At 45.9% G+C, this 27,940-nt stretch overlaps 1 protein-coding gene across 1 annotated transcript; it reads right to left on the minus strand.

The window, feature by feature from the left end:
- Nucleotides 1-1,653: 1,653 nt before the first annotated feature.
- Nucleotides 1,654-7,342, minus strand: PARP16 (poly(ADP-ribose) polymerase family member 16). The gene is made up of 6 exons (XM_056347224.1): nucleotides 7,046-7,342; nucleotides 6,228-6,365; nucleotides 5,219-5,425; nucleotides 3,950-4,121; nucleotides 2,957-3,098; nucleotides 1,654-2,361 (listed from the first exon to the last, which is right to left on the minus strand). The coding sequence occupies exons 1-6, from the start codon at nucleotides 7,229-7,231 to the stop codon at nucleotides 2,217-2,219; spliced, it is 990 nt and encodes a 329-aa protein (XP_056203199.1). The 5' UTR covers nucleotides 7,232-7,342; the 3' UTR covers nucleotides 1,654-2,216.
- Nucleotides 7,343-27,940: the final 20,598 nt, after the last annotated feature.

The following is a 27,940-nucleotide window of genomic DNA, read 5'->3' on the forward strand; positions in this document are numbered from 1 at the left end:
CATATATGTGGCACAACATTATATATAGAACATGCTGAGGTGGACCAAAAATAGGCAAGTATTTCCAGGAACCCCATGCGTGTCTCAAACCCCGAATTTCTGCATTGAAATATCAAGGAGTAAACCACTACAAAGTAGTTGAATCTGTTGTGCAATAAATTGTTAGTTTATGTATATTTTAATTGCAAATCAACACTATAATTAGCACATTTCCTGGGCTGAGGCAATGCAATGTGCTTTAACAGTGAGCATTATTAACGGACTGTAAAAGGCAATGGGGAATTGGATTATAATGTTCTTGTTTTGCAAGCTGTATGGTGAATAAATAAATTTGTTCTGGCAGCAAAATTAACTGGAATAAATGCTTCTAGCTCCATCCACCAAGAAGAGGGGTTGCTGTAAATGAACTTGTTCTCAGCCTCGAGTTAGAAAACCTGATTATCAGGTCATTATTTCTGGCAATTAGGTACCAGAACAACATCAGATAAAGAAGAGCTTTTCTTTGAAATATTTAATGAGTAAAGTAGTAATCATGGACTCATTTGCTGGAAATATGTGATGAGATTTTTTTTTTTTGTGATTCGGGTTCGCTGTGCAATAAAAACCTGCGCTTATCAAGTCTACTACTGAAAGCTAGACTGCTTGAAACTTGAACTGTGGCACATGTCTAGCTTTTCTTTGCCTAGAATCCCTGGGCTCTTCATCAGGTTTTTCTCGCGCCCAGTCCCTAGTCAGAGGACAGTCCTTTGCTCCTTTTTCAGTTTCAGGTAGTTGTAGGTTGCTTTGTAACAACAGCAAACACAGAGGACTTGGACAGGAGAGGGAGAAGGTTGCCCTGTTTACATCACACGATTAACTTGCACATACCTGTATGTGTGTTTTCAAAGCAATCCCCAAAATGCCCTTCTTCAAGGTCAGAAAAGATGGATCTGAGAGATACTGAGGTTTTTGCACACCAGCATTAAGCCGATGCGCTTTGCAAACAGCTGAACTGCTGTAATTCTGACCATAGAAGACTCAACCTCTCTGTGAGAACGTAGCGTGGACAGTCCTGCGAACATACAGTATCGTGTACAAGTTGTCACGTGGAGGTTTAAGTGAAGTCTACAGGAAGTTACCTGTACTACAGATGTTCACAGACATACAAGTACAACCCTACCAGCTCTGCTGCCATTTTACTCAATTTCTTACAAATGCCTCAGGAAATAGTTGGCATGTTACTGCTAGTTAGTCCATTTCTTCGTAAAGGAAGGCTGAAAACAATTCAATACAGGCAAAAATGTTGAACCAGATCCCAAAATCCAGGCAGTCCCAAGCCCCCAAAGCCTGTCAGGTGGCAGTGTAAGTGGAACCCTTCACCCTCCCTCTTCTTGGCGCAGAAAAGACAAGCGGAAGGCTGTTTGATAGGAATGATCCTTATTCAGTACTGGTGTTGAAAGGCTTCAGTTTTTCTGACCTGCACACTAACCAAGGACAAGATAGATCATGACTGAGAGCACAAGCCTTGCAGATGTTTGTGCCGGTTTTGGCTGGAATAGAGGTAATTTTATTCACAGTAGCTAGTATGGGGCTATGTTTTGGATTTGTGCTTAGTTGCTGGCTGGGGTTAAACCACGATAATGTTTTACAGGGGGTGGAAACATACTAAAACCATTTAACTTCTTCCATTTTGGTGAATGTTTTATTTCTTGTTGTTTTCTTACAACCATTATGCTCAAATATAAAAATTCCTGGCCAAAGTCAAAGTTAGTTTTAAATGTTTAAAAGTGATCTCATCTGCACTGATACATGCTAAACATCGCTAAATTCAGTTTCTGAAACCAAACTAGTAAGACTCCCCTGCAGGTTGCTTTGCCTGACATACAGAAAAATCCTCTTTTCCAACTCATGCAAACATACCTCAGTTTGGCAGAGAATAGTTACAGCTCAGTGTTTCCACGCTTAGTTTTCATTAACTTTAAGTAACTTTTTCCCATGGATCCTTAACAATTGGTTCATGCTAAGCTGCACCGTTGTGATCCTTTTCACCTGTACTGGGCATCCTCATGAATCACAGGAACACAGAAATAAGAATAAATGGAAAGATGTCATGAGGATAATATATTGGAAAGCTCCAGACACCTTTATTTCCAGAGCTCTGGAACGGATGCAGTGCATTGCAGATTGGCTATTATTAAGGCACGTGGTGAAAATAACAGTTTATCACCTTGGGCAATTCATCTCTCCGAGTTGAACATTCTGTGCCAGTAGTAGACGAAGGTTGGCGAGTTGCTGGCCCCTATCACTATTAGCAGCAGTAGGTACAGCATCATCATTACGGCAAAACGGTGGGTATAAATCCAGGAAGACTGACTAGGAGGCCTGAAAAAGGAAAAGTGTAGGTATTCTGTCAGAGACGCACTAACACCTTGGCAAAGAGTATCTTAGGTTTTGTTATTTTAAACGGTTAAGCTAATCTATTAAAAACAGAAAGTTGTTCCGCGATTACTGTAACTACCAAAGCTTGATTCCCCATCCCTTTTCCCTAAGTCTCTGTGCTGAGCCTGTGCTTTCTCCCCATTTCACACCTTTCTCTGTGGTTTGGAGCCATAAGTGCCTGGCCTGTACGCACGTGTTGATTAGCTGGGTGAATGCTGCCACTTGGGTTAGATAAGTGCAGAGTTAAAACTGCCCTAGTTTTACTCTTTGTTTCCTGCCACAGATTACTAGAGCTCTCAAAGACAGTAAGTGCTTACAGGTCTGGTGAAAAAGCACATTTAGCTGAGCCTGGGAATGTGCAAGAGTGAGACAGAGGCAACGTGATGGTGTAAGCCTTATTTCCACAGGAAACTGGCTAAAACCAAATTCTGGCAGTTCAGTGTATCTTTCCTGCTTGTTTTCTGTTGTTTTTCAAATACGCGATGTGTTCATCTGGCTGTTATAGCATGCTCATAGCTCTAGATAGCTGAACTCTTACCTCCTGTGCTGTTTCTGTGAATATACTAGCAAGTATTTAACTCGTAAAAGCTGATTGTTTGTGACAACGAAGTATTTCTGCGGTACATCACCCCCTTCACTGTTTTTCACTCTTGCTCTTTTTCTGTCTATTTCTTCTGAATCTGAACGGGAAAAGAAAAGAAGAGGTCTTTGGGGAAACAGAAAAGCAAGAAAAGAGGCACAACTTCAAGTAACTGTAAAAAAGCAAACAACCAACACCTCACCCCACCCCCCCTACCCCTCCCCAAGAGTGGAAATAAGATAACCAAAGACCTAGTCTTGGTATTCCCCTGAATCCCTTAGCATCCAAGAATAGACTGAAAAGTTTGCTTGAGGCTATACCACTCCCAGTCATCCTTGGTATGGATGGCATTATGGCCCAGACCAGGATGATAAGGAGGCTGGTGTCCCACAGCAGTGCTTCAGGAGCTGCTAATATTAACAGGGAAAGAAAAACAACATCAACGGACTGACTGAGCCCTGCCAGAAGGAAGCAGTCAAAGAAGGACAATCCGAGCAGAGGCTTCCTAGACATCTAGTAAAGCTTGTTATTGATACATTTGTGATGCTTCTGTTCCACCCTCACAGGTGAAACAATCAGGCATTATGGATCACGACTTGATCATACTACTGAAACCAGAAAAAACAAATCATAGAATGGTTTGGGTTGGAACGACCTGTTCTGTCACGGGCAGGGACAGCTTCCATTACACCAGGTTGCTCAAAGGCCTATCCAACATGGCCTTGATGCCACCAAAATATTTTCTACCTCTGAAATAGACTATTTTGAGAGAAGCTTCACAGACAATTTGTTGAGGGGTCAATCAGAAAAGGAGACTGCCACCAGTTTCTACCGAAGGGTATCCACACTCCATACACTGCACTGCTTATACAATAGCATATATGTACAAATATGAGAAGTGCTAAGTAGAAGATGAACTGCCTGTAGTAATTATTATTGCAGTAGTCTCACCTTTCTTTTTCACCTGACACTTTACATCTGGGTGGTCAATGATCTCACAAACAGCTACACAGCTAAGGATAGAGCCCAATGCACTTCGCTGCCAACCAAGACCATGAGGGCTATAAAGGAGAGCCAGGCTCAGGTCACTGGTAAGATAGGTACCTTCACCAAACAAGGACGTCTGAAACAGAGAAATGTATCTTAAAATCCTGTAGAACAAACTATAAACAACATACAAGTGTTCTTTACTTTCAGACTGGCAGTTCTGTTTCTGAAGGTAAACTATGAAAGGCTTTTCTGACCTGTGTTGGTCCTGGTCCACACACTGTTTTTGTCCTGGCACAGCTTCCTTGGGGTGGGGCAGCTGCCCTCTCCCATCCCTCAAATTAGCTGCTTGGCACAGCCTTTGGTGTGGACAGATTCATGCCTTCCCGGATTTGGATTTAGTTTGCCAGCCTAAGTATTTTATATCAACATGACTGCACTGCTGTTAGAGGCATTTCACTGATTTAAGACTGCCATCATTCAAATCCAACCTCCACAAACAAGGCAAGGCTTTACTTCCATTTAAATCCATGCTTTACTAGAAAAGAAGTACTTTCCAATTGTGAATTCCTTTCAAATGTAACTTTTAATAACTCTGAATCAGAGGATTTGCCACACTGGCTAAAATTATTAATCCAGAAAGTCCACTGTACCCGATAAGCTGTTCCTCGTAAAGAACATGGAAAAACATAGTTCAAGTTGACTGGATGGTTAAGCTGCTGCTGTGTCAAAACTGCTTTACAGATGACACACAAAGCCAGGAGTTCCACCTGTTTTTCCATTGAAATTGGAAGAGATGCAAGCCTACAGGATGTCTCTCTCTTAACCAGGCTATTTAAAGAAGGCTCCATTTGCAAGCAGCACCTAAAACTTAGTTGATCTAAGCTTGAGGCCAGGCAGAAAGAATCTCAGCAGGACGTCCACTATCTTCCTCCTCTGCGCACAGGTGCTTGTCAGACAGGCCAGTAGTTTCAGAGGCATTACACTTCCTTACAAAGAAGCAAAGGATAGCTGTAATTCGTCACACTGGAGAAAAGGGTTTCATGCCACTTCCAGTTTTTACCCTCAGGCTGCACTAGAAAATCCAACATAACCGTCCACAAAGGCCTACAAGTCAGAACAGCAGTATAAGATCATCGGCACATTTCATACCCCTACAGGAATTTGGGCCTATTTTTAAAAAGTGTCACTAGCTGCAAGTGAACAAGATGGTGCCAATACCAGGAGCCTCACCCTGTTCAAATGGCAGTGCAGGCCGTTGTGCAGTATGGAATGGAAGTTTTCGAGGCGACTCCCATGGAAGGCATAGATGAGGTCCCGCTCTCCCTTGGTCTCAGCAAACTTGGTATTCATCTGATCGCAATACACGATCTCAAAGAGGTAGTCCGGAGCAGGAACCGCAGCCCCAGACATCCCTGTGAGTTCTTGGATCTTCTCGTACTTAAAATCAGGAAGGAATATGTGTCAGTTTATGGGGTTAGATTAGCCACTGGAAATCCTGCTTACTGCCCCTTAGTCTCTCATATTGCTTTATGTATTTTGATTATGCTTTCTGCATTAGAAATCAACACTGTCACAATTCAGAAGGAGTAAATGGACAGTAAAAATTCTCAGTTTCTTGCTATCAAAGCTAAATCCTAATTCTTTCTGGAAAAATACCACCCCTGAACTGTGATAATGAATTAATTGATGATGTAAGGACAATACCACAATTCTACTTTGGCCACTAAGACAATATATCCATCAGCTGATCTTAGAAGAGATAAAAAAGTGAAAACAGAAGTTGTTTTCATCTTGATACTAATCTCTACAACTATTTTGATCCCTATTACAGAAGTAGCTCAGTGGCTCTCAATCTTTCCATTTTTGGGGTGGTATGCAAAAGTACAAAGTTGTCTTTCTTGGTGAGAAGCACATCCTAGCTCCACAACACCCAGGTTGCACTATTGTGGTCCAGAACATGCAAGTACATGCTATATTAATGGAGGTAACCAATTACAGGGGCTGCCCATCATCAACTACTGGCAGTGATAACTATTTCTTCCCGCCAGTGTTCCTGAAAATTTTATTTAAAACCCAAAACAAACAACCCTCTCTATATACAGGGAAAAAAAGCATTCACGTTGAACTGTCAAGCTCTTACGATAACCAGCTAACTTCTTGCAGGAGAAAATACTCTCTGAAGTGCAAGTTTGACTTAAAAGTCAAACTCTAATCAAGATTTTCAGAATTCAAAGCTCACCTCCTGTTTCTTAGTACTATGTATCATGAAGACCTTAGATGATAAAATCCAACTAAACAAATCCCAGGTCCTCTTCTCTGTGTCTGGAACAGACTCCAGAAGTTCTTTCAGGCTTGGCAGAGCATGGGTATCTGCAAGCTAACAAGACAGGCATTTAGTACAAGGTCCTTCTTTTCATTATGATTAAACAGAGACCTCTAGTGAAAACAAAACAATATTTCACCCTGAGAGGTTGTAAACTGAAAATCAGTTTCTGTTCTAAAATATAAATGTTTGTAACTGGTTTGCAGGAAAGTTTGTCACTTGTTCTAAAAGTAAATACCAGACCGCTTATAAAATAGTTCTATTTACCAATAATATCTGTAAGGTACATAGAAGAATAATCAAATCTCTGAAGGAAAACAGGCCACCACAGTGCAGTATCTGCAGTGGAATAGACACAGAGGCCGTGTAAAGTACAAACCCTTCAAAATTTGAGTTTCACATCAGGCAGGCATTTCCAACGCTTCACATCCCCAACGCGGGATCTGTAAGTTTCTGAGCAGGGGTTTGTCAGGTCTGAATCCCACATGTACTTTAAACCCCGGGTTCGCGGACTGGATATACAACCCGCCCTGCTTTACCGGCTGCGCCGAGGGGCCGCTGCCCTCCCCTCAGCGGGCGGCCTCGCCTGCCGACCCCGCGGCGCGGCCCGGGCGCGCTGGGCCTGCGCTCGCCCCGCTCACTAGCCCTCTCGCCAGGCTGCTGTGGCACGCCGGAGCCAGAGCGGCGTGTTCCCGGTTCGGCTGTGCGCGCCGGGCCGGGGCAGCGGCACTCACCAGCCCCTCGAAGTCCTTGCTGTCGGCGCCCGCGTAGCGGCCCGGGAAGGGCCTGAGCGCCGAGTCGCGCTTGTAGCTCTGCAGCGCGGCGGCGAAAAGGCTGCACCGCAGGTCGGCGGCCAGCGGGTCCCTCCCCGCCGTCTCCCTAAGGCGGGCGGCCGCCTCGCCGGGGCCGGGCGATGGCATGCCCGGCGGGGCCTGCCGAGCGGCGGCCGCTCTGAGAAGGCGAGAGCTGCCGCCCGGGCAGCGTCGTCCCTTCCGCCTCGCCGGCGGGGCCGCGGCCTGGCCCCGCCGCTCCGCCCCGCCGCCGGGCGGCCGCCTCCGCCCGCCCCGCGCCGTTCTGCTCCGCCGCGCTCCTGCCCGGCACGGCGGGGCCGAGCGGCGGTGCCCGGTCCTCGGGGACGTGGGAGGCTGGGGGAGAATGGCGCCTTCTCCTCGGGTGGAAACCGGGAGGGGGGTACAGTGGGGAAATGGCGCCTTGCCCTCAGGTGGAGACCTGGAGAGGGGTACAGGGGGGAAATGGTGCCTTCCCCCTCAGGTGCAGACCTGGAGATTAGGGGTCCAGGGGAGGGAAATGGCGCCATCCCCTCAGCAGGAGAACAGGAACCATGAGGCAGGGAGAACATGGAAGGGGAGCCCAGCTCTTCATGCCCACAACGTATGTGACCCCGAGGCAGGGGACAGCGGCGCCGAGGACGGTGGCAATGTGCTGGAATGTGAGTTGCCCTGTGGTCCTGTTAGACGGCTTGTGCCCCCTCAGCTGCTGGGGCATGGCAGATGCAAACTCATGGCTTGGTCATTGCATTCATGTGAAACAGCAATGCTGATTAGCCAAAACAGTCATTCAGGGCACCTACTTTTTGTGTAAAATCTGGTTTTGTGTAGCTCTGACTATAACAGACTTACGCGATAGCAAGTCAAAAGCATGTAGGTGCCGTTACTCTTTAGCAGTTCCCTTTATCATCCAAGCTGGTAGCCTTGAAGAATGCATCCAGGTTTGTTTCAGTCATCTCTCACAGGCTGGTGTTGCAGAACTAAGGGAGAGTTTACTTTTTAGTTGAGCCTCTTACCAGTGGTTTCACCATGTTGCATTCACTATGTTGCCTGAGAATGAGCTCAGTCTTCATCTCTGCAATACTTGCACAGCATTAGTGCTCTGAAGCCTCTCTCAAGTTCCAAGATGTGTTAGATGTCACCATTGGCAGGGTGGAGGTCTCTTCAACTCAAGCTCTCTTGGTCTCCTAAGTGCAAGTTACTTAGACTGATCAGTTTTGGAAATGTATAGCCATACTAGATGTCTTCTAACACCTTTCTTGGTTTCTTCGTTTGGGGGGATATTGCACGTATCCATGGAGTAACTGATGCGGGTGCCGCACATGTAGACTGTTGCAGATGGTCAGAAAAATGTTAAGGTCACTTGTGGATACCTGTTACTGGGCTCTTATCTCGCAACTGGATGTCTAGATGCTGCTGGGGATGCAATCTGCAGCATTACTTAAGCAAACAGGAGCACTAGCCTTATTAAATACTAAGAGCAAACTGGTACCAAAGCAAACAAAATGTGAACTTCATTCCCAAGTGCAGAGTTCATATTCGTATTCACCCACTTGAATGGCTTGGGAGTATGAAGAGGTTTTTTAATTCTGGATAGAACCAGATAGATCCCAGGCTGTGCAGTTACATGAAATTGAAAATGATTTCACAATGACGTTCATAAATCAAATTGAGTTGTAGGTTTGTTTCCTTGCTGTTTTATCAGAAAAGCATCTTTCAATAACAGCTGCATGAACAAGCCTGCAATATGAAGCCATCAATTCTAGCACTTGCTTGGGTCTGACAGATTTAATGGCAACATGTAGACAAAACTATTTTGAAGGTACCTTTGGTTTATGTAACCCAATTTACTAGGTACCTATACATGTTTTTATCTTTAAAATGTAATCCAGCCTGGGAGGTCCTTTTTGACATATTGGTAGTGTTTTATTATTGTGCAGGTTTTGGATGAAACCTTGAAATCTAGATTTGTCAGTTCTTTGTGGAACTTCGCATACTGATAGATTTGTCTGAGCGTCACAACCAGCACGTTCCAATTCCCCACTGTGTTTTGTGCTGTTGGCTTTCTTAGACCAGGTAAGAGCCATGCTGCATGTGGTCCAGAGGGTCTCCTGCATGCCAGCAGCATAGATGGGTGACTTTTAAGAAGAGGTCTAACATCACACAAAGCTTTTTCTCAGGAGTTATGGAAATTACCCAGACTTGAAATGCAGCCGGAGAGATTCCTTTCCATATTTCTGTATCCTTGAGAGGATGTATTTTACTTTATCTGATGTGGTGCCTTGTTCAGCTGTAAATATCTGATATCTCTGACAGGCTGTTAGCAACATCATTCAGTGATTCAGCTCAGGACATGTTTATTATCTTGCATTATATTAAATTGTTCTGTGCGATCCCTTTGAAAATCAGTCCTTGGCTAATTGGCTGATTTCATTCACTAATAAATCATTAGATGTAATAATTTTTGGCATCTGTTAAAGAACAATATTAGAAAATGGTAGAGATATCTCTTTCAATGCATTTGGGTGGAATTTTACATTGCTATGTTGAGCTTCTGAATTGCTCTAATTTCAGTGCCCTCATTTAAAGTACCACTTACTGTGGTAAAGAGAGGAAGAGTATTACCTCTGATGTCCCTGGGACGGGCAAAGACAATTTGTGTAGCAAAAGGTGTGTTGGTCTCCTGTTCAGGACTGTTAGGTAACAGGCAGCATGCTGTATCGTTTCTCTCACAGCATGCCTGGTGCTGTGATTTTGTGGCAGAGTATGGGCAGGACGTGTACGGCACTGCCAGCTGCGGGCTCCGCTGTGGGGAGTGGGGCTTCCTGGCATGTGATTTACGGAGTGGGGACAGGCAATACTCTCTGAGGAGAAGCTAAAAGAGAAAGACAGCATGGTGAAATGTGACAGGAGAGCTGGAGGGAAACGGGTTTCCTTGGAACCATGTCAGTCCTGGAGATGCTGGGCTCACTGTGCTGCCACTTTTTATATTACTGTAGGAGAGTCTGTCTCTCCAAGTGAAGTGAGGACCATTTGTGGACTTGTCCTGGCATAAAGAAATTAACCCAAAATAGGTCTAAAACATCGCTGGCATCATAATAGTTAATGGAGATTCTAAAAGCATTGATCCAAAACTGATGCCTACCGTTGGGATTTCAAATGGATGGTGCTCCCATTATGGCAAGCTCAGCTGCGTTAGGCAATGACAGATATTGATGAGCTAACAAGTTTGCTGTATCAGGGCTGACTGAGAGTGCTCTCTGGTCAAACTCATCTGACACTAGACTAAAGCCCTGTTTTACAAAGCGGCCCCTGAGCCAGAGATGAAGTACTGAGGGCTTTTGGTGACGGTTTTAAGGGAGCTGCACCTTTCTGTGCTGGCGATGCTGAACACCAACCCTCTGTAGACTCAGTCCTGCAAAATGTGTGAGGATAAGCCAGGATAAAGTCATCATTCATTTGGAGGGGAAGCACAATTCCCCCCTGGTGTTAGCTACAGCAGATAAGGTCTTCCAGCCTGTGCCTTGTGGAAGCCCCAAACCCAGAAGTTCTCATCTCATCCCTCTCCCTACAGCTCTAACAGGCACCATGTTGGCAAGGCTTTGGAGCCAGAAGAAATATGTAACAGCTGCTGTTTTAGCTTGTGCATTGCTGCTTTTTAATTAAGTGCTGTGAGTATGTGCCGTGGGCTGGAGGCTGAGATTCAAAAGCAGCTTTCCAGTCCTCTTAAAAATGACCCGATGAGCAGTCTTTGAACAATATGTTGTGCACCTCAGGGTCTCTTAACGACTGCATCCCACAGTGCCAAACTAGTTTGCACACTTTTGCACTCCTGCTTGGAGTGCTTCTACTCTGTGATACCTACAGGCAGGCAAGACTGGCTGGGGGCACTTAGAAAGAGCTCTCTTGTTTTTTTGAGAAGTGCCCTTCAAATGTATTTCTTTTTTCCAATTTTATTTTCCTAGATAGAAAAGCTGTCCTTGGTGGTTTGCTACGATTTGATACAAAGATGGTTTTGTAAAAGGTTCTGAAAGGGTCATTGCTGGTGGAGGAGTTTGAATAACGTAGCTATACGACTTCTTATGAAATTGAAGATCTGACTATTTAACATAGACTGTAATAAAAATAGTTTATGGTGTTAGTGAATGCATTTCAGCAAAGAAATGTGGCTTAAATGTCTTCATTTAATTCCAGTGTATTTAAAATTGATCTCATGGACCGGAAAAGAGATTTTTTTTCCCCCCTTAACTAGGGTCTGTGAAGGAAATTAATACAGGGAAGGGAAAATAGAAATACAATACTACACTCAGTGAAACAAATGCTTGTGACTGAGGGCTTCGTTACTTGCTAGCCCTACTGGAAAAGCCAGCTGTATAAGGTATGTTTTATTATAGAATTAACCTTGACCTAGGGTTCAAAGAGAAAGGTTAGTTTGAAATAAATCAGTAGTATGGTCAGGTCACTTCAAAGAGTCTAAAGCTGAGCTTGAAGATTACATGCTGTTTATGTGTATCCAGTTGGAATAGAACATATGGTAAAGATAATAGAAGTAAACTATTTATCTCTTCCTGCCACCCCCCCTTAGGATTTAACGCCTTTTTGTCCTTTGCGTATATATGCTGCAGGGGATGTTTTTGTCGTGAGATATTTATTGAAAACAGAAATGTGGAATAAAGCAACCTTCTTAAGTCAGGTGGCTAAAATAGTCTTGCCTTTAACATTTTTCCAATTGCTCAGATAAAAGTAAGAACTGCTCTGGAAATAAGTCATATGAATACGATGAATCATATTTCTCTGTCACTTGTCTCAGTGAATTCATATAGTCATAAGAAAATCAAAACAAAATGTGCTCAGCTCTGAATTGTTGGAGTTCTAATCCAAAAGCAGGAGCGCATTTATTTGTTACATGCCAGTTACATGGATGTAAGAGCTTCCCAAATACCAAATAATTCATGCAACAACCCAGAAAAACGGGCACGAGTATCCGAGCTAGCATAGGGAGTGGGAAATGAGGTTGGTTAAGCAATTTACCCAGAGCCATTCATAGGCTGTAACAAAACTCAGATTAGTCCTCAAGGCTATGGTTGATTCCAACCCATTCTGGGGGAAAGGGCCAGAATCTCACCCCAGATTTCCTGAGTGCCAGTGCTGCTTTAACCACAGGACTGAGTCTTACCTTTTGGCCCATGTTGCCTTATTCTATTGCTCTTTGTGCAGCAAGGAAGGTATCAGGACTTGAAAAGTGGCATGTCCATCAGTCATTTGAGTCCATGTTCAGCTTTGTGCAGGTCACTATATAGGGGAAGTGAAGGAAGTTTTCACTTCCAAACATGTTGGAGGATACAAAGTGCTGTCAATTAATTCTTACTAGATTTCCCAGAGGTTTCTGATGGCTTGTGTCTATCTATGATCAAGCAGACAGAAAAGCCCTTTTCAATTATTCAAGTGGAATTCAGGAACAACTCCACTAAAGCAAGTGTGATGTGTTAGGCTGATGCTGGAGCTTTGCAGTGCTTACAGAGAAGTGGGAAGAGCAGGGCTGGTGGCATTGCTGGGAAGCAGAGGGGATCTTCTGCTGAAATTAAAACCAGCTGCTGAGCCGAGACATGGTCACTGTGTAGTAACTTTGCTCCATACAGTTTTTTCCCTAATATGATACATGCAGTGCACAGATAGTAGCAAGTTTTAAGATTTAGGATTGCCTGATTTTTTTCCATTAATAGGGAAATCTGGTAATTATCCATTTTAAAGCAATTGCTGAACAATAGGAAGGAATATGCTTGTTAAAAGTAAACATGAAAGCAAGCTGGATCTATCTTAGGGTGCTGAGCCTTTGATAGATTTGCTCCTTACGGCAGTCTTTGATCTGCCACACTAGAAAATAAACTCAGTGGGAGACTGGATATGGGATGTAGAGCAGTTCACCTCTAGGTCACAAGCTTCAATCCAAGCCAGGTCAGGAGCAAGCCTCTGGGTCAGCTTTGGCTGGAGTTGGGGATGGCAGCACCTTGATGTCTGCGCTGCACCTGTGTGCTGAGCACAGGGAGAATGCGGGTCTGCAGGGCTGCCCAGCTGCTGTCACCCACCACCAAACCCCTGCAGCAAAGGAGGAACCTATTGCTTCTTCTCTTGTTCGCAAATGAGGGCTTTGCAACTTTTCCAAGGAGATAAATAATATGATCTGGTAGCTAGCTGGCCAGTATTGGCATACCCAGGGCAGCACAGGGGCTGCATCACAATGTGGCTTTTGGGAATGCTCTTGCTGGAGGAAGCTGAGTGCTCTGGGATGGGACACGTGCAGTTCGTGCCCAGCCCTGCACTGTAGTGTGTTCTCCGTCTTTCAGAAATGCAAGATGAGCTGTGCCTGCTACTTAGCAGGCAATCTAAACAAAAGGTCTTCCAGTAGTTGTATCAATCCTGTGGGAAGGGACCTGTGGATGTGCAACAATTGTCCTGGAGGCAGCAATGTCTCCTGGTAAAGTGCTGTTCTGACTGCTTCATTGGCCAGAGACAGCCTAACTTGCCCCTCCAGCCTACTCTTGGCAACATGGGGACAACTCTAAATGCTGTTCCTTCACCTGCTCCTGCTTGCAACCGAGGCAAAGAGACGTGGCAAGGACTTGTCTATGCCCAGGAGACCCTGCGTGCTGCAGGTGCCCATATGGGAAACACAGCTTTGCAGCTCCAGGGCTGGGGGTTGGAAAGGGGGCTCACGGCCACCCTGCCTGTCCTCTAAGTGTGATGCTGCCCAGCGCCCCAAACAGGGGGTTGCAGACCACCCCAGGGTATTTTTATCCAAGTATTGTTTTTCAATGACCCTGACACAAATCAGAAAGAGCTGTTATCTCAGAAATATTTGAGGCCCTGTGTGTCCCCTACTTCAGAGGCCTGATTCCAAAGGAAAGTACAGCTTTGTTTTGGAAGTGGCTGAATGCAAGTGACTCCGGTTAGGAGACATAGCTCATATAACGGGTCACAAATAAACTGAGCTCACAGCAAGCACTTACAGTGGACTATCATAAGGTTTTCTGGCTATGAAATCTGAATTTCTGGATACGAACCTCGATCTGAGCTGAGAAGGAACATGAGAGAAACAGAAATTAAACATGAGAACTGAAAAACTTGTGGTTTCTCACTACTGGGGAAGTCACTTGAGTTTCTTTCTGACAGTTCCCAAAAGAGCAGAAATGGGGGTTTTATTGCACTTCAGCTGTGTCAGCTCTGGGGAGCTGGTTCTGCTTTATCTCATACAAGAGATATCTGCCAAGATTATCTTTGTGGGGTGTTTTGCAGGAAGGGAAACAGAAGTGAGAAAGGTCTGGAATCTCACGTTGCTCTGGCTGAACTCATGTTATTTAAAATAACTGGTTATCTGAAGTTCGGCCAAACCTTGCTCTGCACGAGACTCTCAACACCAGACTAGAGCTGCAGGGAGAAATCACAAGACCCAGGCTGTCTGCTAGGGGACCGCACACCTAAGAAATGGGGGCTTGAGCCCAGAAGGGCAGTCTGGACTGCCTCCATTCGGAGCTGAAGGTCTCAGTGCAGTCAGTGGTGGGACATGTGCTCGTCTGCCGGCCAGTCAGCACAGGGAGCACCATCATCTGGAGGTGCCAGCCTGCGCTGGGCAGTGGGCTGGCACAGTGGGCAGATGGGCTGAAGCTCCCAGTCCTCCCCTCTGCACCTCCCACCTGAATGTGCCCAGAGCCCCTTCAGGGACAGAGTGGGATTTGGAGATGGAGCCAGTCACACACCGCTACCTAGAAATGACTGCGCTCTAACTTGGGGAACATTAAGGCTCTGCCCATAGCATTTTTGCAGTCAGTTTTTCCTTCCCTTTTAAACCACCTGTCATCTTCTTTTATACATTTTTTCATGATTCAAACCAGGGTATGACAGATGTGTATTGCAGGAAGGCTACGACACCTTTTGCTTTAGAGGTGAGGGCAGGCAATGAGCTGTGAGATTGGCGGCAATGTGCCCAGCAGGAGGTCAGGGAACCGCTGCACAGACACAATTTCACTTGGCACAACCTGTGCAAGAGGCAACTCAGTGCCACCAGCTCCTGGGGGCAGCGGGGTCCTGGGGGCCTTGTCAGGAAGTGGCAGAGGAGGGGAACTGGAGATCAGAATGTGAATGACTCAAAAAAAGTCTGAAAGAAAGATTCATGAACTGGTGATGATGGATGAGCCTTCTTGCTTCTCAGGACTGTGTGCTCTGTGTATCGAATGGGGTGTGCAATTTCAGCACCGCATGAACAGTATGTAGGGAGCTGCCTGAGGAATCCCACTTCTGCTGAGCTCCAAAATAACCAGCCTGGGACCCAGAGAGGCCTGACCTAAGCTTCTGCGATGCTTGGCTCCATGGTGTTGGAGAGGATAAAGTAGCACTTAAAGGCAAGTTTTGCTTGGAGAGGTCCAGCCTTCCTCTGCGTCTGAGCATCCCATCTGCTGCGTTGCCCTTTTTTGTGCCGAAGGATGCCTCTGTGGAGTGAAAACAGCAAAAGGAGGGTTTGGCGTAAGCGGCATGTGTTGTGCCTGTTTTAGCTCTCCCTGTTCCAGGGAGCGGATCGTGCCCTGTGCTGGTTTCCAGTTGCCGGCTGATGGCAGCAGTGCATCTGCACAGAGGGACCAGGCGGCTGGGCCCGGCGGGCAGGGCTGGGGCAGGCAGCTCTGCCTGCTCACCTGCCTCTTCCCTTGGCTGCGCTGGCCGCATTGCCCCAGATATTGCAGCTTAGGGTTGTAAGGCAGCTTCCCACTGCCCTGCTGCAAACTGGCCGTTGCCTGCCATCAAGTCAGTCATACACTGGAGTGTTACTGGAGAGTGGCGTGGAAATAAGTCTGCTGCTTCAGAGGGGAAAAACTGCAAGAAACTTTCCTTGTCTGTGTGCCCACCTGCTGATTTGTCCTCTTCAAGCACAACAGAACTGATGACTTGCCTCTGAAAATAGATGCCAGGTGCTGAGTTGTTCCTTTTCTGAAGACAGGACTGATATTTCCTTGGGAGCTGGGAGGTGATGAGGCGATTCCCTCTCCCTCTTGAGGGACTGTTGGGTTTGCCTGGCTGTAATCCTGCTTTTCCCTGGGATCTGTCAGTGCATGGCACTACATTTAAAGGAAAAGAATATTCCCCACTTGCTGCCTTGAACACAAACAATGATTTTAGGGGAAGAAAGGGGATGTACGCTATTGTTATGTTGTTCCCTACCTCAGCCTCACACTGAAATATATAAGCTCCCCTATGAATAATGCAGCTTCAGCCCCAAGCCTGTTTTGCACTTCACACTAACCGGGCCCATAAAACAAGAGGATTGCTCCCGGCATACATTATGCCATATAGGACATCTCCCACCGAGCAAAGCTTTGTCTTCACTGCCACAAAGGCTGTTGGGATTTTTTTTCCCTGTCTCCAAGAGAGATAACGAGCGTGAGAGCTCTCACTTTAAAATGTTAGTGGAAACAAGTCACCTGTGGTTTTTTTTTATCTGGTGCTAACTAGCTGCGGTCTGTACCGTATCTCCCACTTATGGCTGATCCCATGTAGTTTCCTTTTTATCTGACTGCCATGCCCTATAGCAGGAGAGCTATATGGCACTTAATCTATAGGAAAAATATGCTGTATTTAGCTGACAGGCAAAGACAAAATGAGCCAGGTCAGTAGCCTGCACCTTCACAACAACTGCATATGTGTGATTTAAAGAAGAAAGAAGATGCTGGGTGATTATGTAGGTTGAGTCTCTCTCTGAGCAGCTTTGCACTGGCATAATCAATGTCTGCAAGTGAGTATTAGATCTGATTTACATCCAACTGAGAGCAGTCAGGTATTGTCAAGTACTGGGAGACAGACTGATACATTAGGAGTCAAGATTGTTCTGTAACCCAAAATAGGAATTATTTCTTCTTCTTGACTAGGAATTAGGTACCTAAGATGTAGCAATGAGCAGGGGCAGCATGCTGTAACGGCTCGAGGCTCATACATATCTTATCGCATAAAGCGCATCTTTTCCCACGTCCTTGTAAAGTTCAGGAGAGATTTTTGTAGCATTTAAATGATGCTGCTGGTTCAGAACAGGACCCGTTTGGTGTTGGGTTCAGTTGCTCCCAGCCATGCTGTGTGAAGCTCTCCCCCTCCTCAAAGGAAAAGAAAAAAATAAGGCAAGAGGGGAAAAAAAATGTGTCCCACCCTCCCCTTCCCATGAAGATATCTTTACACTCACCCTAAACTACAAAGGTGAGGCTCTTGATGAATTTTGGATTCAAAGGAGCAATATGCCTTCCTGGACATCTGGTCTGTCATCAATAATGACATTAGGATCTGTCACATAGGAATTGCCATCTGTGATCCGGCCGGAGGCCTTTCAAAGGGAAGGAAATGGGAGGGTGGAGATCAAGGAATAGTTTGCTGCAGGGAAGAATGACTTGGGAGCCCTGGAGGTGCATGTGCCCTTCCTTCAACTCTGCAAATCACTCCATTTTTCCATGAGCTTGAGGACAAAGGTAGAAAATTCTTGGGTTTTGGAAAAATCTTGGGAAGCTTTTGCTAAAAGGAGGAGATGAAGCAGGGAAAGGTAAGATTGTCTGCAAGGTGGTTAAAAAAAAGGGCCATGCTGAGTGAGTGCAAAGGTTCATCCAGACCTGAACCCTCTCCCCAGAGGAAGATGATAGTGATGCTCAGAGAAGAGTAAATCAATAGAGAAGCTTGCAGAATGTTCCTGGTGTGCTCTGCAGCCTCCGTTGTGCTCAGGGACTGGTCCACGTTAGATGTGAGATATCTGAGTTGAAGGGAATCGACCAAGGTCTGAAGTCTTGTGCAAACCACTGCAGCACAGAAAGCAAGTTAGAAGTGCTGCCTGCGAAGGGCATATTGCCCCACTCCCAGACTGCACATATCAGACTTTGACTTCTGAAATGAAGCAAAGTTAAAGCTTGCCTTCCCCAGGCTGCCCTTGCAGCACGCTGCGTGCCAGCGAGTCTCCAGAGCCTTCTGCTCATGATTCCCATGCAAAAGTTGTGGTAGTGACTCCCAGGACAGTTGCAAGTGAAAACGAAAAGAACAGTCAGAGTCCTAAAATAGTTAGGAGAGGTTTTCCAGCTGCTTTCTTGCAATGTCTGGGTTACACCACCTGCCAACCCTCTCACAAACCAGTGCTGGTTGGAAAGATGGGCATCTCTGGAAACCCACCTGCTGCCATGGCTGCAAAAGCAATGATATTAAAACCTCCAGGGACCCATTGATGCTACTTTCCACACATTTTGTTTTTCTCTTTATTAGCTAGGTATAAACTTTCTCCATAGAAACCTAAGATTAATTCAATCACCAGCCCATCAGCTATTTATTTAAAGAGATAAGTCCTCATCTTGTATTTTGGCCATCAATCCCCATTACTTTCCCTATATGGTTGATTGAATAGTCCATTGCCTGTACTAATAAGCACCCATTAGTTGTCCCACAGAGCTTTAGTTTTATTAGAAACAATTCATGTCAGTCTAGGCCAGATGAAATGCTTTTAGCTGGATTGTTTTGATTGCATTACTTGGAAGGTGGCATATGAGCGCCTGGCAGGTTAGAGAGATGCAGCATCTGGCAGAGATGCTTTTGCACGTACGTAGTGCAGGAGAAATGCAGATCACAGTGTTGTGAGCAAGGTGAGGATTTGCTGCAAGGGCACATGGAGTGCATTTAAATCTGCAGAAATGGCTCTTTGGTTTTGCCCTGTTTGGGTCAATCTAGCAGGAATCTCCAAGGATTTGAAGATTTGAATGTTCCTGTCTAGCTTTGGGCTTTCAAACATCAGTGGATCTCAGGACTTGTCATTAGTGTTTCTCTTCCTTTTTCATTCCTCCTCTTCATTCCTGACACCACGAGCCCAGAAATTTCCCTTTTGCAGCATTTTGGGCTGCAGTAAGCTGTTTACAAGCAATTTGGCTTGCCACTCTGCAAAAAAGAAATGTGGAAGGCAGGAATTGCTGCGAATTGCTATTCAGCTGCTCTTCATCACGCCAGCTCTGGCTTCCATCTACCCGACAGCCCCGCTAAAAGGATAATAATGCTTTAAAAATTAGAGTCAGCCGAACAACTACTTCATAAATTCATGGCCTTGCCCTGATCCTTTCCAGAAGTTTTGCTTTCAGATCAAGTCCATATCAGACCTTGGATTCCTTCCCTTTGGAAATGTTGCTGCTTTTCTACTTTCTGAGCGCTCACTGGGTCACCCAGCTATGCAAAGGGGGTTACCAATTATCTGTCATTAGCTCAACATAAACAAGCAGCATTTTGGGATAATCTTGTGAGCTCTTCTTCTGAGAACACAGGATAATCTCTCCGTGATGTTGTCTCATTGTGGGATTTTGTCCTTGATAGATAAACTGGTCCTGAAATCCTATTAAGAGCTATTCTGCCTCCCCTGAAAAGAGACAAACTCGCAGATGAAACAAACTCCTGGCGAACTCGGAAGAGACCCTTAGCTTTGTCTACCTGATGGGAAACAGCTCCGTTTTGCAGCAGCTGTTTCCTCTGAAAGCAAATGAAGATCTAACGCAGCCCCAGCTTTTATATGGGACTGATGGTCTTTCTCAGCTCATCAAACCCACCTTGAGCTACCAGCCAGCAACCACGCAAATATACGGTGGGCTTGGTCAGGATGTGGCAGGAAGGCAGCACTTGGCGGAGAGGCTGGTTTGCGTGGGTGATACAGCATCTTTTCAATCAAAGACCTGTCCTGTCTGTGTCAAGGGATGAATTGCCCCATTGGGTTTTCCACATACCCCTTAAGTGTGGAGTGCTAGAGGAGCTGGGCAGGAGAGCTCCCATCATTGCCAGCCAAGGTGAGGTTCAGCTTTATTGTTCTGCTTCATAATTTGTGGAATCTCAGCAGAAAGTGTACCTGGCTGGCAGCTTCCAGAATTTCCAGCCTGATCCCCCAAAGAAGACAGCCTCTATGTATCCTTCTCCCAGGATAATCTGGCCCCAGTGTCTCACTTGATCTGTGTGAGAGGAGGGACAGAGCTCTCTAAAGCTTTCATGTTTCATAAAATAGAGATTTCCATCCTTGGAGATGCATAATGGCTTTGAAAATGTTAAAGCCACTGTAGGGCCTAATGTTTCAGGCCCTTTAAATGACCCTGGGAAGCTCTGCTTTGGCAAAGGGGCTCTAGAGGGAATATTTGCTGCCACCCCAGCCACATGCCCCAGCTCCCAGACAGGAGCACTGAAATCCTTAGCCTTGCCTCGTTGGGTACAGAGCAAGAGAGGGACCCAGGGGTGCCGTGGCAAACCCCCTGAAAAGCATCTCAGTGGCCAAGCTGGGAGGTGAATCTTGGTGGGAGTCAGAGGAGCCTGATGCAAAGCACATTTAACTGAGACCCTGTGGAGATGCTGAGCGCAGCTAGGACGAGACTGCTTGGTGCTTGTCACGTGCCTGGGTGCAGCAGCATCGGCCCTCAAAAATTGCATGTGTAAATGTTGTCACCTTTGTTTGACAACTTTGTGAGGAAAAACAGTCGCTGCATTGATGGCTGCTTGGTGGCCTTCTTGCTCTTGAGTTGTTAATCCATTGCCTTTTCTTTCTCACAGCAAATTGCGGTAACACAGCGCTGCTGATTTCCCATGAATAAATAAAATCAATAACAAACATCCCTAACTCAGATAAAAACCACCTCTGTCTTTAAAGAGACCCAGGTCTTCCTATGCCTGGGATTAAAGAGGAGCCTTGCAGAGAGGAAGCTTAATAATACACGGTGGAGGTCAGGCTCCAGGGAACCAGAAAAGGTTATTAGGATCCACATTTCCTTGAAGAGCAGTTTTGTATCCTGCCTAAGTTGGAGTTTATTATTTATAACAATATTTTGCATTACTACACCTCAGACATGAAAGCCTTGGAGCCCTTTGCGTGGTGGCAGTGTGGGTTTTCTCGTGTGGTTTGTTCTTTAATTGTGGGGGGCTTGTTTTAGTCTTTCTGTGACTCTCTTTAAGTGGTACAACAAATAAACAGAGAATGTATTTTTCAGTACCAGATCTGAAAATGGCAATGCATTGGCTGGTTTCCTGTAGAGGTTCATGCCTCGTGGCTGACATGTAGATTTTTAAGATGCAAGGAAATATTGTCTAGCAGCAGCCTCCTAGACACCACTGCAGTAAATACAAACCCTATCCTTTTAGAAATCCCTGCTTACTCTTCAAATTTAGGGGTTTATGTCATTAAGGAAGTTACGACAATAAAAGAAAAAAATCCATCAGTCATGAGGGGGGTTTGAAAATGTTTTTTAAAAAGAAGGAAGATTTGATAAAAAATATTGAGTGAGGTGTAAAAATGAAATTTCTTATTTTAGAAATCTGACAACTCCAGCAAAGTCAAATTGCTTCTCAAGGGATGTCTATGGGAAGAGGGAGCCTACGCAAGTCTGGAATTCATAAAAAAGGAAGGAAAGTTTTCTATGTTGTCTTAGATATTTGATTTTTTATTTACTCAGAGCTGTTCAGCCATGAAGGACTCCAGTCCCTGCTGCGCATCTGTAGGGTTTGTTGTACATGGGCTTCAGTGTTTCCCTGTAGCTGTTTTCATGTCTGAAAATAGTGACGGTGATCTAAATCTCTCGGGTCCTTTTCCTTCTCGACATTCTGCTTTCGGCCTCCTCCAGGTGTTGGGAGGCAGGGAGGTGCATCCCCCGTAAGTCAGGAAGCACATCTGCTCTTTGAGATGTGCAAGAAGGGATCTTCAGGTTTCTCCAGTTTTTTGGGGAAAAGTATGAATACTTTTTGGGGGACAGTATGAATATAGGAGATGTATTCATGTATCTCATTCCATAAGACCCATTCACTTCCAGTGCCATGTTGCCATGTCCCACCAGTTCTACACTGCCCAACCTTTTTGCGAGCCCATCAGTAATTTCTCTTGGTGCAAACTGTAGATTAATTTTGGTGGAGCTGCAGCAGGGTCTGGGTCTGTCACATCTGTCACCAGCAGAGCCACGAGCAGCTGGGAGAAGGATCTCTCCTTGCTGCAGAAACTGCTGGGTCTGTAATATGTCTCCTGTGCAGCATCTTTGCCTGAGGACTGGCAAGCAAGCGTCCAATCTTCAAAAATAAATCCATCACAGGAGCAGGGAGTGGATGAAGTCGCTGCAGATATAAAGGTCAAATTATAAAGGCCATGTTAAAATATGCTCATAGGAAATGACAGCTTATAAGTACTCTGTTATCTAATTACTTATGTCAGGCAGATAAGTCTTGACAGCAATTATTTTTAACCTAAATCACACAGGCAACTACTGTAGGAGCTTTCCTGGTTCTCAACATTTCTTTTAATTATCATTTTTGGGGCAAAACTTGGAGCTCTGCAGGACAAACATCTGTCCTAAAGGGTTGGGTTTCAGTCTGAAGGTGGAGATGCTGCTTTAGCTATCTTTCTTTTTCCCCGCTTCTGAGAAAAGTAAACCCTGTGCATCCTAGTCCACGTGCAGCCCGCAGTGCTGAGCCTTGTTTGCATTGCATTGCATATGAAGGGGGACCGGGTTTTATTTTCCTGCTGACATTGCTGGAAATGGGCAAGGGAGAGAGCTGTGGCTGAAGACAGAAATTCCTTATGCAGGAGGAGGGCAGCCCCTGGGTCCTGCTGGGTTGCTGAAATGAACACAAACATAGTGATTTGGAGAGGCTGAAAGCTGGTCCTTACCCTGCCACAGACTCATTTTATGACCTTAGGCTGGGCATGGGACTGCACCCGTGCAGGAGCCTGTGGGGCTCATGGTCTTTATGAGCACACGAGGGTGGACATCACAGTCTCTTACTCCATCTCTGCACCCAAAGCGATGCCGTGAGATGACCCTAAGCCCAGAGCAAGAGCATGGGGTGGGAAACCATGTTGCCCTTTTGCAGGCGGCTGTCACAGCCTTTTGCTCCAGCCTGGCACACAAAATCCAGGTCCTCTTGATCCAGCATCAGCTTCCAGCCTCTGGATGATCTCAAATCTTCCCTCATGTTGCTGGAGAAGCTTTCTAGCCAAAAGTATTTCTCTGTGCCTTGTGGAGAGATCTTGGGACCACAGATCATCTTACACAGTGCTTCAGTCTTGGCTCTTTGACCTGTGCCTGGGGGAGCTGCCCCTGTTCTCTCAAGGTCCTTTGACTACCAGCAGAGATGTTCATCATCCTGGGGCCTCAAGGAAAGTATTGATCATGTATGACGAATTGGCGCGTGTGTCGTGCAGGAGGAATGATTAGTTAATGGATGAAAGATGTGAGAGCTTGTGCTTTCATCCCAGGTCGCTGTTTGTTCCTCCCTGACGCGAGGCTCTTCCTGCCCTGGCAGCATGGGAAATGCAAAGGCAAGCCAGGGATGGGCTGCGGGGGGGGAGCCAGTGGGTGTTGAGGGCACCTTCTCCTGGGGACACAGTCTGGGTCTTCTTGGGTGGCACCGCCACAGCTGGCAATTGGATTTTGGGGAGAGGGTTAAATGAAACACCTCTTTGGTCCGTGGTGGTGACATCAAGGGGACCTGGTGCAGCAGATGACACAGGAGGACCCCTTGATGAAATAAAGTCTTCCTCCAATTTTCCACCAGTGCCATGGAGCTTAGATGGCCCTTTTGTCTGCAGCGCAGCTCCTGCAGCTCCGGCCAAACCTGTTACCACCACAGTCTGAGCAGGGCAGTGAATGTCGCTCCAGCAAGGCCCTTCCAAATCAAATAGATTTCCAAACCAGGGGCATTTATTCTGCAAGCAACATCAGTGGTGTTATACCAACTGAAACTGCTAACGAGCAGCTTTGGTAAAGATCTACTGGTTTAAATTTAATTTTTCCTTTCTCTCCACTTCCAAAGATTTTTTTACTTTATAGAAGCATAATTAATTTCACCTCTAAGGCTAAAACGTCACCTTCCTTTAGCTTTCGAATTGGCCTGACTGACACAGCCCTGAGCAACAGATTTGCAGCAACACTCCAGCCACGGGGCGTGGAGACGTGCCACATTATATGGTCTGTAGGGACCACAAGGAACATGGCTGGGTGCTTGAAGCACAAGTGCTAAAAAATATCCGTAGCAGGATTGCTTTGGAGCTCCATAGCTTTGCAGACAAAGCAAGGAAGGAGGAGATGCCACGTGCTTCTGGGTCACACTGCTGTCCGAGCCTGCAGGAATTACTGCAAATAGTAATTGATTCAGTCTTTGTAAACCAGCACAGTATTGCGTGTCCCCACTGAGAGCTCTTCTGCATGAAATGTTACTCCAAAGGGCTGTTTCTGATTGATTTTTTTCACCCCCAATTTTTTCCCTATATGAATGTTTTGGAAGAAAAGCACATTATTCCAAATGCGATTAAGTCATTTGGAAGAGGATTATGGTGTTTTGGAATAACACCCCCTTATTCCAGAATGAGATCAGTCACACGGGCAGTTAATCGGAAACAGCTATTTTGCTCCTCTGGGAAGCTCCTCCACCGCGACGAACAGTCAGACTGCCAGAGTCACTCCTACCACCTGCTGCCCACTGCTGCCTTCTATCCACCCGTGGGGTCTAAGGTCAGCCAGTGCGTTATGGCTTAGTAATTTAGAGATATAATTTAATTACTTCTGAGCCTGACTCTGGGCTTTCTGTAGTAGTGAAGACCTCTATAGAAACTGTGGCGAATAGGTATTTCATGGACTGAAAATCGAGGTGAATTGTAAAGGGCTGTTGCCTTCAAGAGACGTTGGTTTCCCCAACAGCCTCTCCATTTATTTCAGTAAGGGCTGGATCAAACCACACTGGAGGTGTCTGTGCTCACGCCCACAGCATTGCTCTTCCCATCAGCCGTGGGGCTGTGCTACCCCACTGGCGAGCTGCCTGCCTTGGCCACGGTCACGAAGGGCATCGGCACCACCCGTAACGCTGCATCCTCTGCCTGCACGCACAACTGCCGCCGCAGCCATCACATTTCATGATGCAACAACCCAGAAACTATGAGCTTCCATATGCTACAAATTATTTTTTTCATCCTCTGATATGTATTTATTATTGAAAATTAAAGGGTTTTCTAAATTTTTATTTCCAAGCTGGGCCAAACACAGCTTAGGCAGTAAGCAATGCATATTTATTTCCAGCTTGAGAAGGAAAAATATAACTTCTTTCCTTGTGTTTCTATAATTTCTTTTCTGTGCATATGCAAATTGCTGGTTTATTTGTGCAAGATTTATGCAGCTAAATGATGGGGAATTATAGAGGCAATTCAGCACTTAGAAAGGAGAGAGACAATTGCTGCAATTTGCTTGTGCCATGCGTTAATTCTTTCAGAAAATGCTTTTGCTCATTTATTTGCACCAAGCACCGATTTCTGCACCCCTAAGCAAGCTTGGAAAATTTTCTCCAGGGTCAATATACTGTAAATGGTATATATTTCTTTCCGCCTGTGCCATCGCCTCCCCATAATACCTTATAGCAATTAGTAACAATAATGAAATATAGCTGTGATTTCTCAGCACTGGAGAAATGCAGCTAGTGCTTCTGAATCGAGCACATTTTCTGGTCAAATTGGCCATTTAAACATGCTCCTCAGGAAGCTTTAATCCACCTTGATGGATCTCTATGAAATAAGCTCCATGGATGCGAAAACACTGTTGGAAGCAGATTTTTTCCCTACCAAAACTGAACCTGCTCTGCAAGGTGATACAGGTGTGGGGGAACATTTCACCCCAGTGCAAACTGATGCATCGTGTGTGTTCGCATCGTCCTCACTGATACAGCGAGATGTTGGCTTGCAAAGCCAGCGGCAGGCATTTCCCAGGTTTTCCTCCACATACCTCCTGGGTGAGGCTGAGCGAGGAAATCCTGTGGGGCTGGGATCATAGAAGCTTTTCGGTTGGAAAAGACCTTTAAGATCATCGAGTGCAACCATTAACCCAGCACTGCCAAGCTTACCACTAAACCATGTCCCCAAGTGCCACATCTATGTGTCTTTTTAAATACCTCCAGGGATGGTGACTCCACCACCTCCCTGGGCAGCCTGTTCCAGTGAATAATTTTTTCCTAACATCCAATCTAAACGTCTCCTGGTGCAACCTGAGGCCATTTCTTCTTGTTCTGTCACTTGTTACCTGGGAGAAGAGACTGACCCCCCCCTGCCTACAGCCCCTGTCAGGTAGTTGTAGGGAGCGATAAGGTCTCCCCTGAGTCTCCTCCTCTCCAGACTAAACACCCCCAGTTCCCTCAGCTGCTTCCAGACCCTTCACCGGCCTCATTGCCCTTCTCTGGGCACGCCTCAGCATTTCAATGTCCCTCTTGCAGTGAGGGACCCAAAACTGAACACAGGATTCGAGGTGCAGCCTCACCAGTGCCGAGTACAGGGGGACGGTCACTGCCCTGGTCTTGCGGGCCACACTGCTTTGGATACAAGCCAGGATGCCCTTGGCCGTCTTGGCCACCTGGGCACCCTGCTGGCTCGTGTTCAGCCGGCTATCGACCAGCACCCCCAGGTCCTTTTCCACCAGGCAGCTTTCCAGCCGCTCTTCCCCACGCCTGTGGCGCTGCGTGGGGTTGGTGTGACCCAAGTGCAGGACCCAGCACTGAGCCTAATGCCTTAGATCCTCATGCCCAGATGCAGGATGGAGACAGGACACAGGGACAGAGGTCCAGAGCCCCAGGAACTAACCTGGAGGTCCTGCAAAAGGACTTGTTGTAGTTAAATGTCACAAGACAGCTGGTGCCCAGCACTTAGGAAAAAGGGAAGTGATTTAGGTTTGGCCATTATCAGAAAAACATGTGTGGAGGACGGGGCAATGAGAAGAGCAGCCGTTTTCTATTAGGATAAGAGTAGGTCAGGTGTAGTTAAAACTGGGTAAATGGAGCAGGAAATGTGGCTGTATATTACTCACCCAAGATATATTGCACACATTAGCTTTGTTTGATCGGGTTATTCAGAGATTTGGCGCTCCGAGTGGTGTTTTAGGGTGGCCAAATCCAGGCTTTGTACTCTATTAAAATAAATATATTGCTAGTGTTTAATAAAGTCACCGAGTTTAAATGTAACTGAAAGTCTGCAAGCGATCTTTTCTGGAAGTCTGGGGTCTTAATGAATCCATGCCTGCGATGGGCTTTTGAAGGTGGAAGGTGTAATATTAATATTGTTTATGTAGCAAAATAATTTATGAATATTCATTTAATGATGTTACTGGCTTCCAGTGTGTTCTTGGGAGCTCTAATGGTTTTTCTGTCCTCAGAGAGAGCTGCCTTGTGCAAGAGCCAGAGGTTTTGCTGCAAGCGCTTGTAGGCTACCCTGTGCTGTATCTGGGCTGGTGGAGCAAGGCTGGTCTGAAATTTGGCTGTGAAAACCCCACTGTTTTTGCAGAAGGATTAGGAAAATATGCTTTTCTTTATTACAAAGCCACATGCAGTGCAGATGGCATTATTGGCACTGGGCAAGTGAAAATGTATTTGGGCTATTTTTTTTGTGTTTGAAGCTTTTGAGACTTAGTGAAGAACTGTGTGTCCTCTCAACAGCAGGAAAGTGGAGAAGGAGCCGCTAAAGTGGGCAGTCATTGTATGCTAAAATTAACTTGCATTAGGTGATCTTGTAAAAAATAATACCTTTCATCTCAACCGTATCCTATGCAGCAGCTTTATCTGCGTTTACCTTTGATGCTCTTTGACCTATCCCTTGGCGCATGGACAAGCTCTTTATCCTGTCCCTGTGGCTCCTTCTTAATCTCTGGGATAAATATGTCTGATAAACACGTGCTTCTGGCATGGCAGCATCCCTGTTTTCTTTCAGTGGTGGACTGAGGTCCAGGTCCCCTTGAGACACTTGGATCCACGCGGCCAGACTCACCTCATGGTTGGGTGACGTGGCGAGGGAGAGCAAACCTCCACGGGGGC

Source organism: Falco biarmicus, chromosome 7 (genome assembly GCF_023638135.1).
Source record: "Falco biarmicus isolate bFalBia1 chromosome 7, bFalBia1.pri, whole genome shotgun sequence".
Classification (NCBI taxonomy): domain Eukaryota; kingdom Metazoa; phylum Chordata; class Aves; order Falconiformes; family Falconidae; genus Falco; species Falco biarmicus.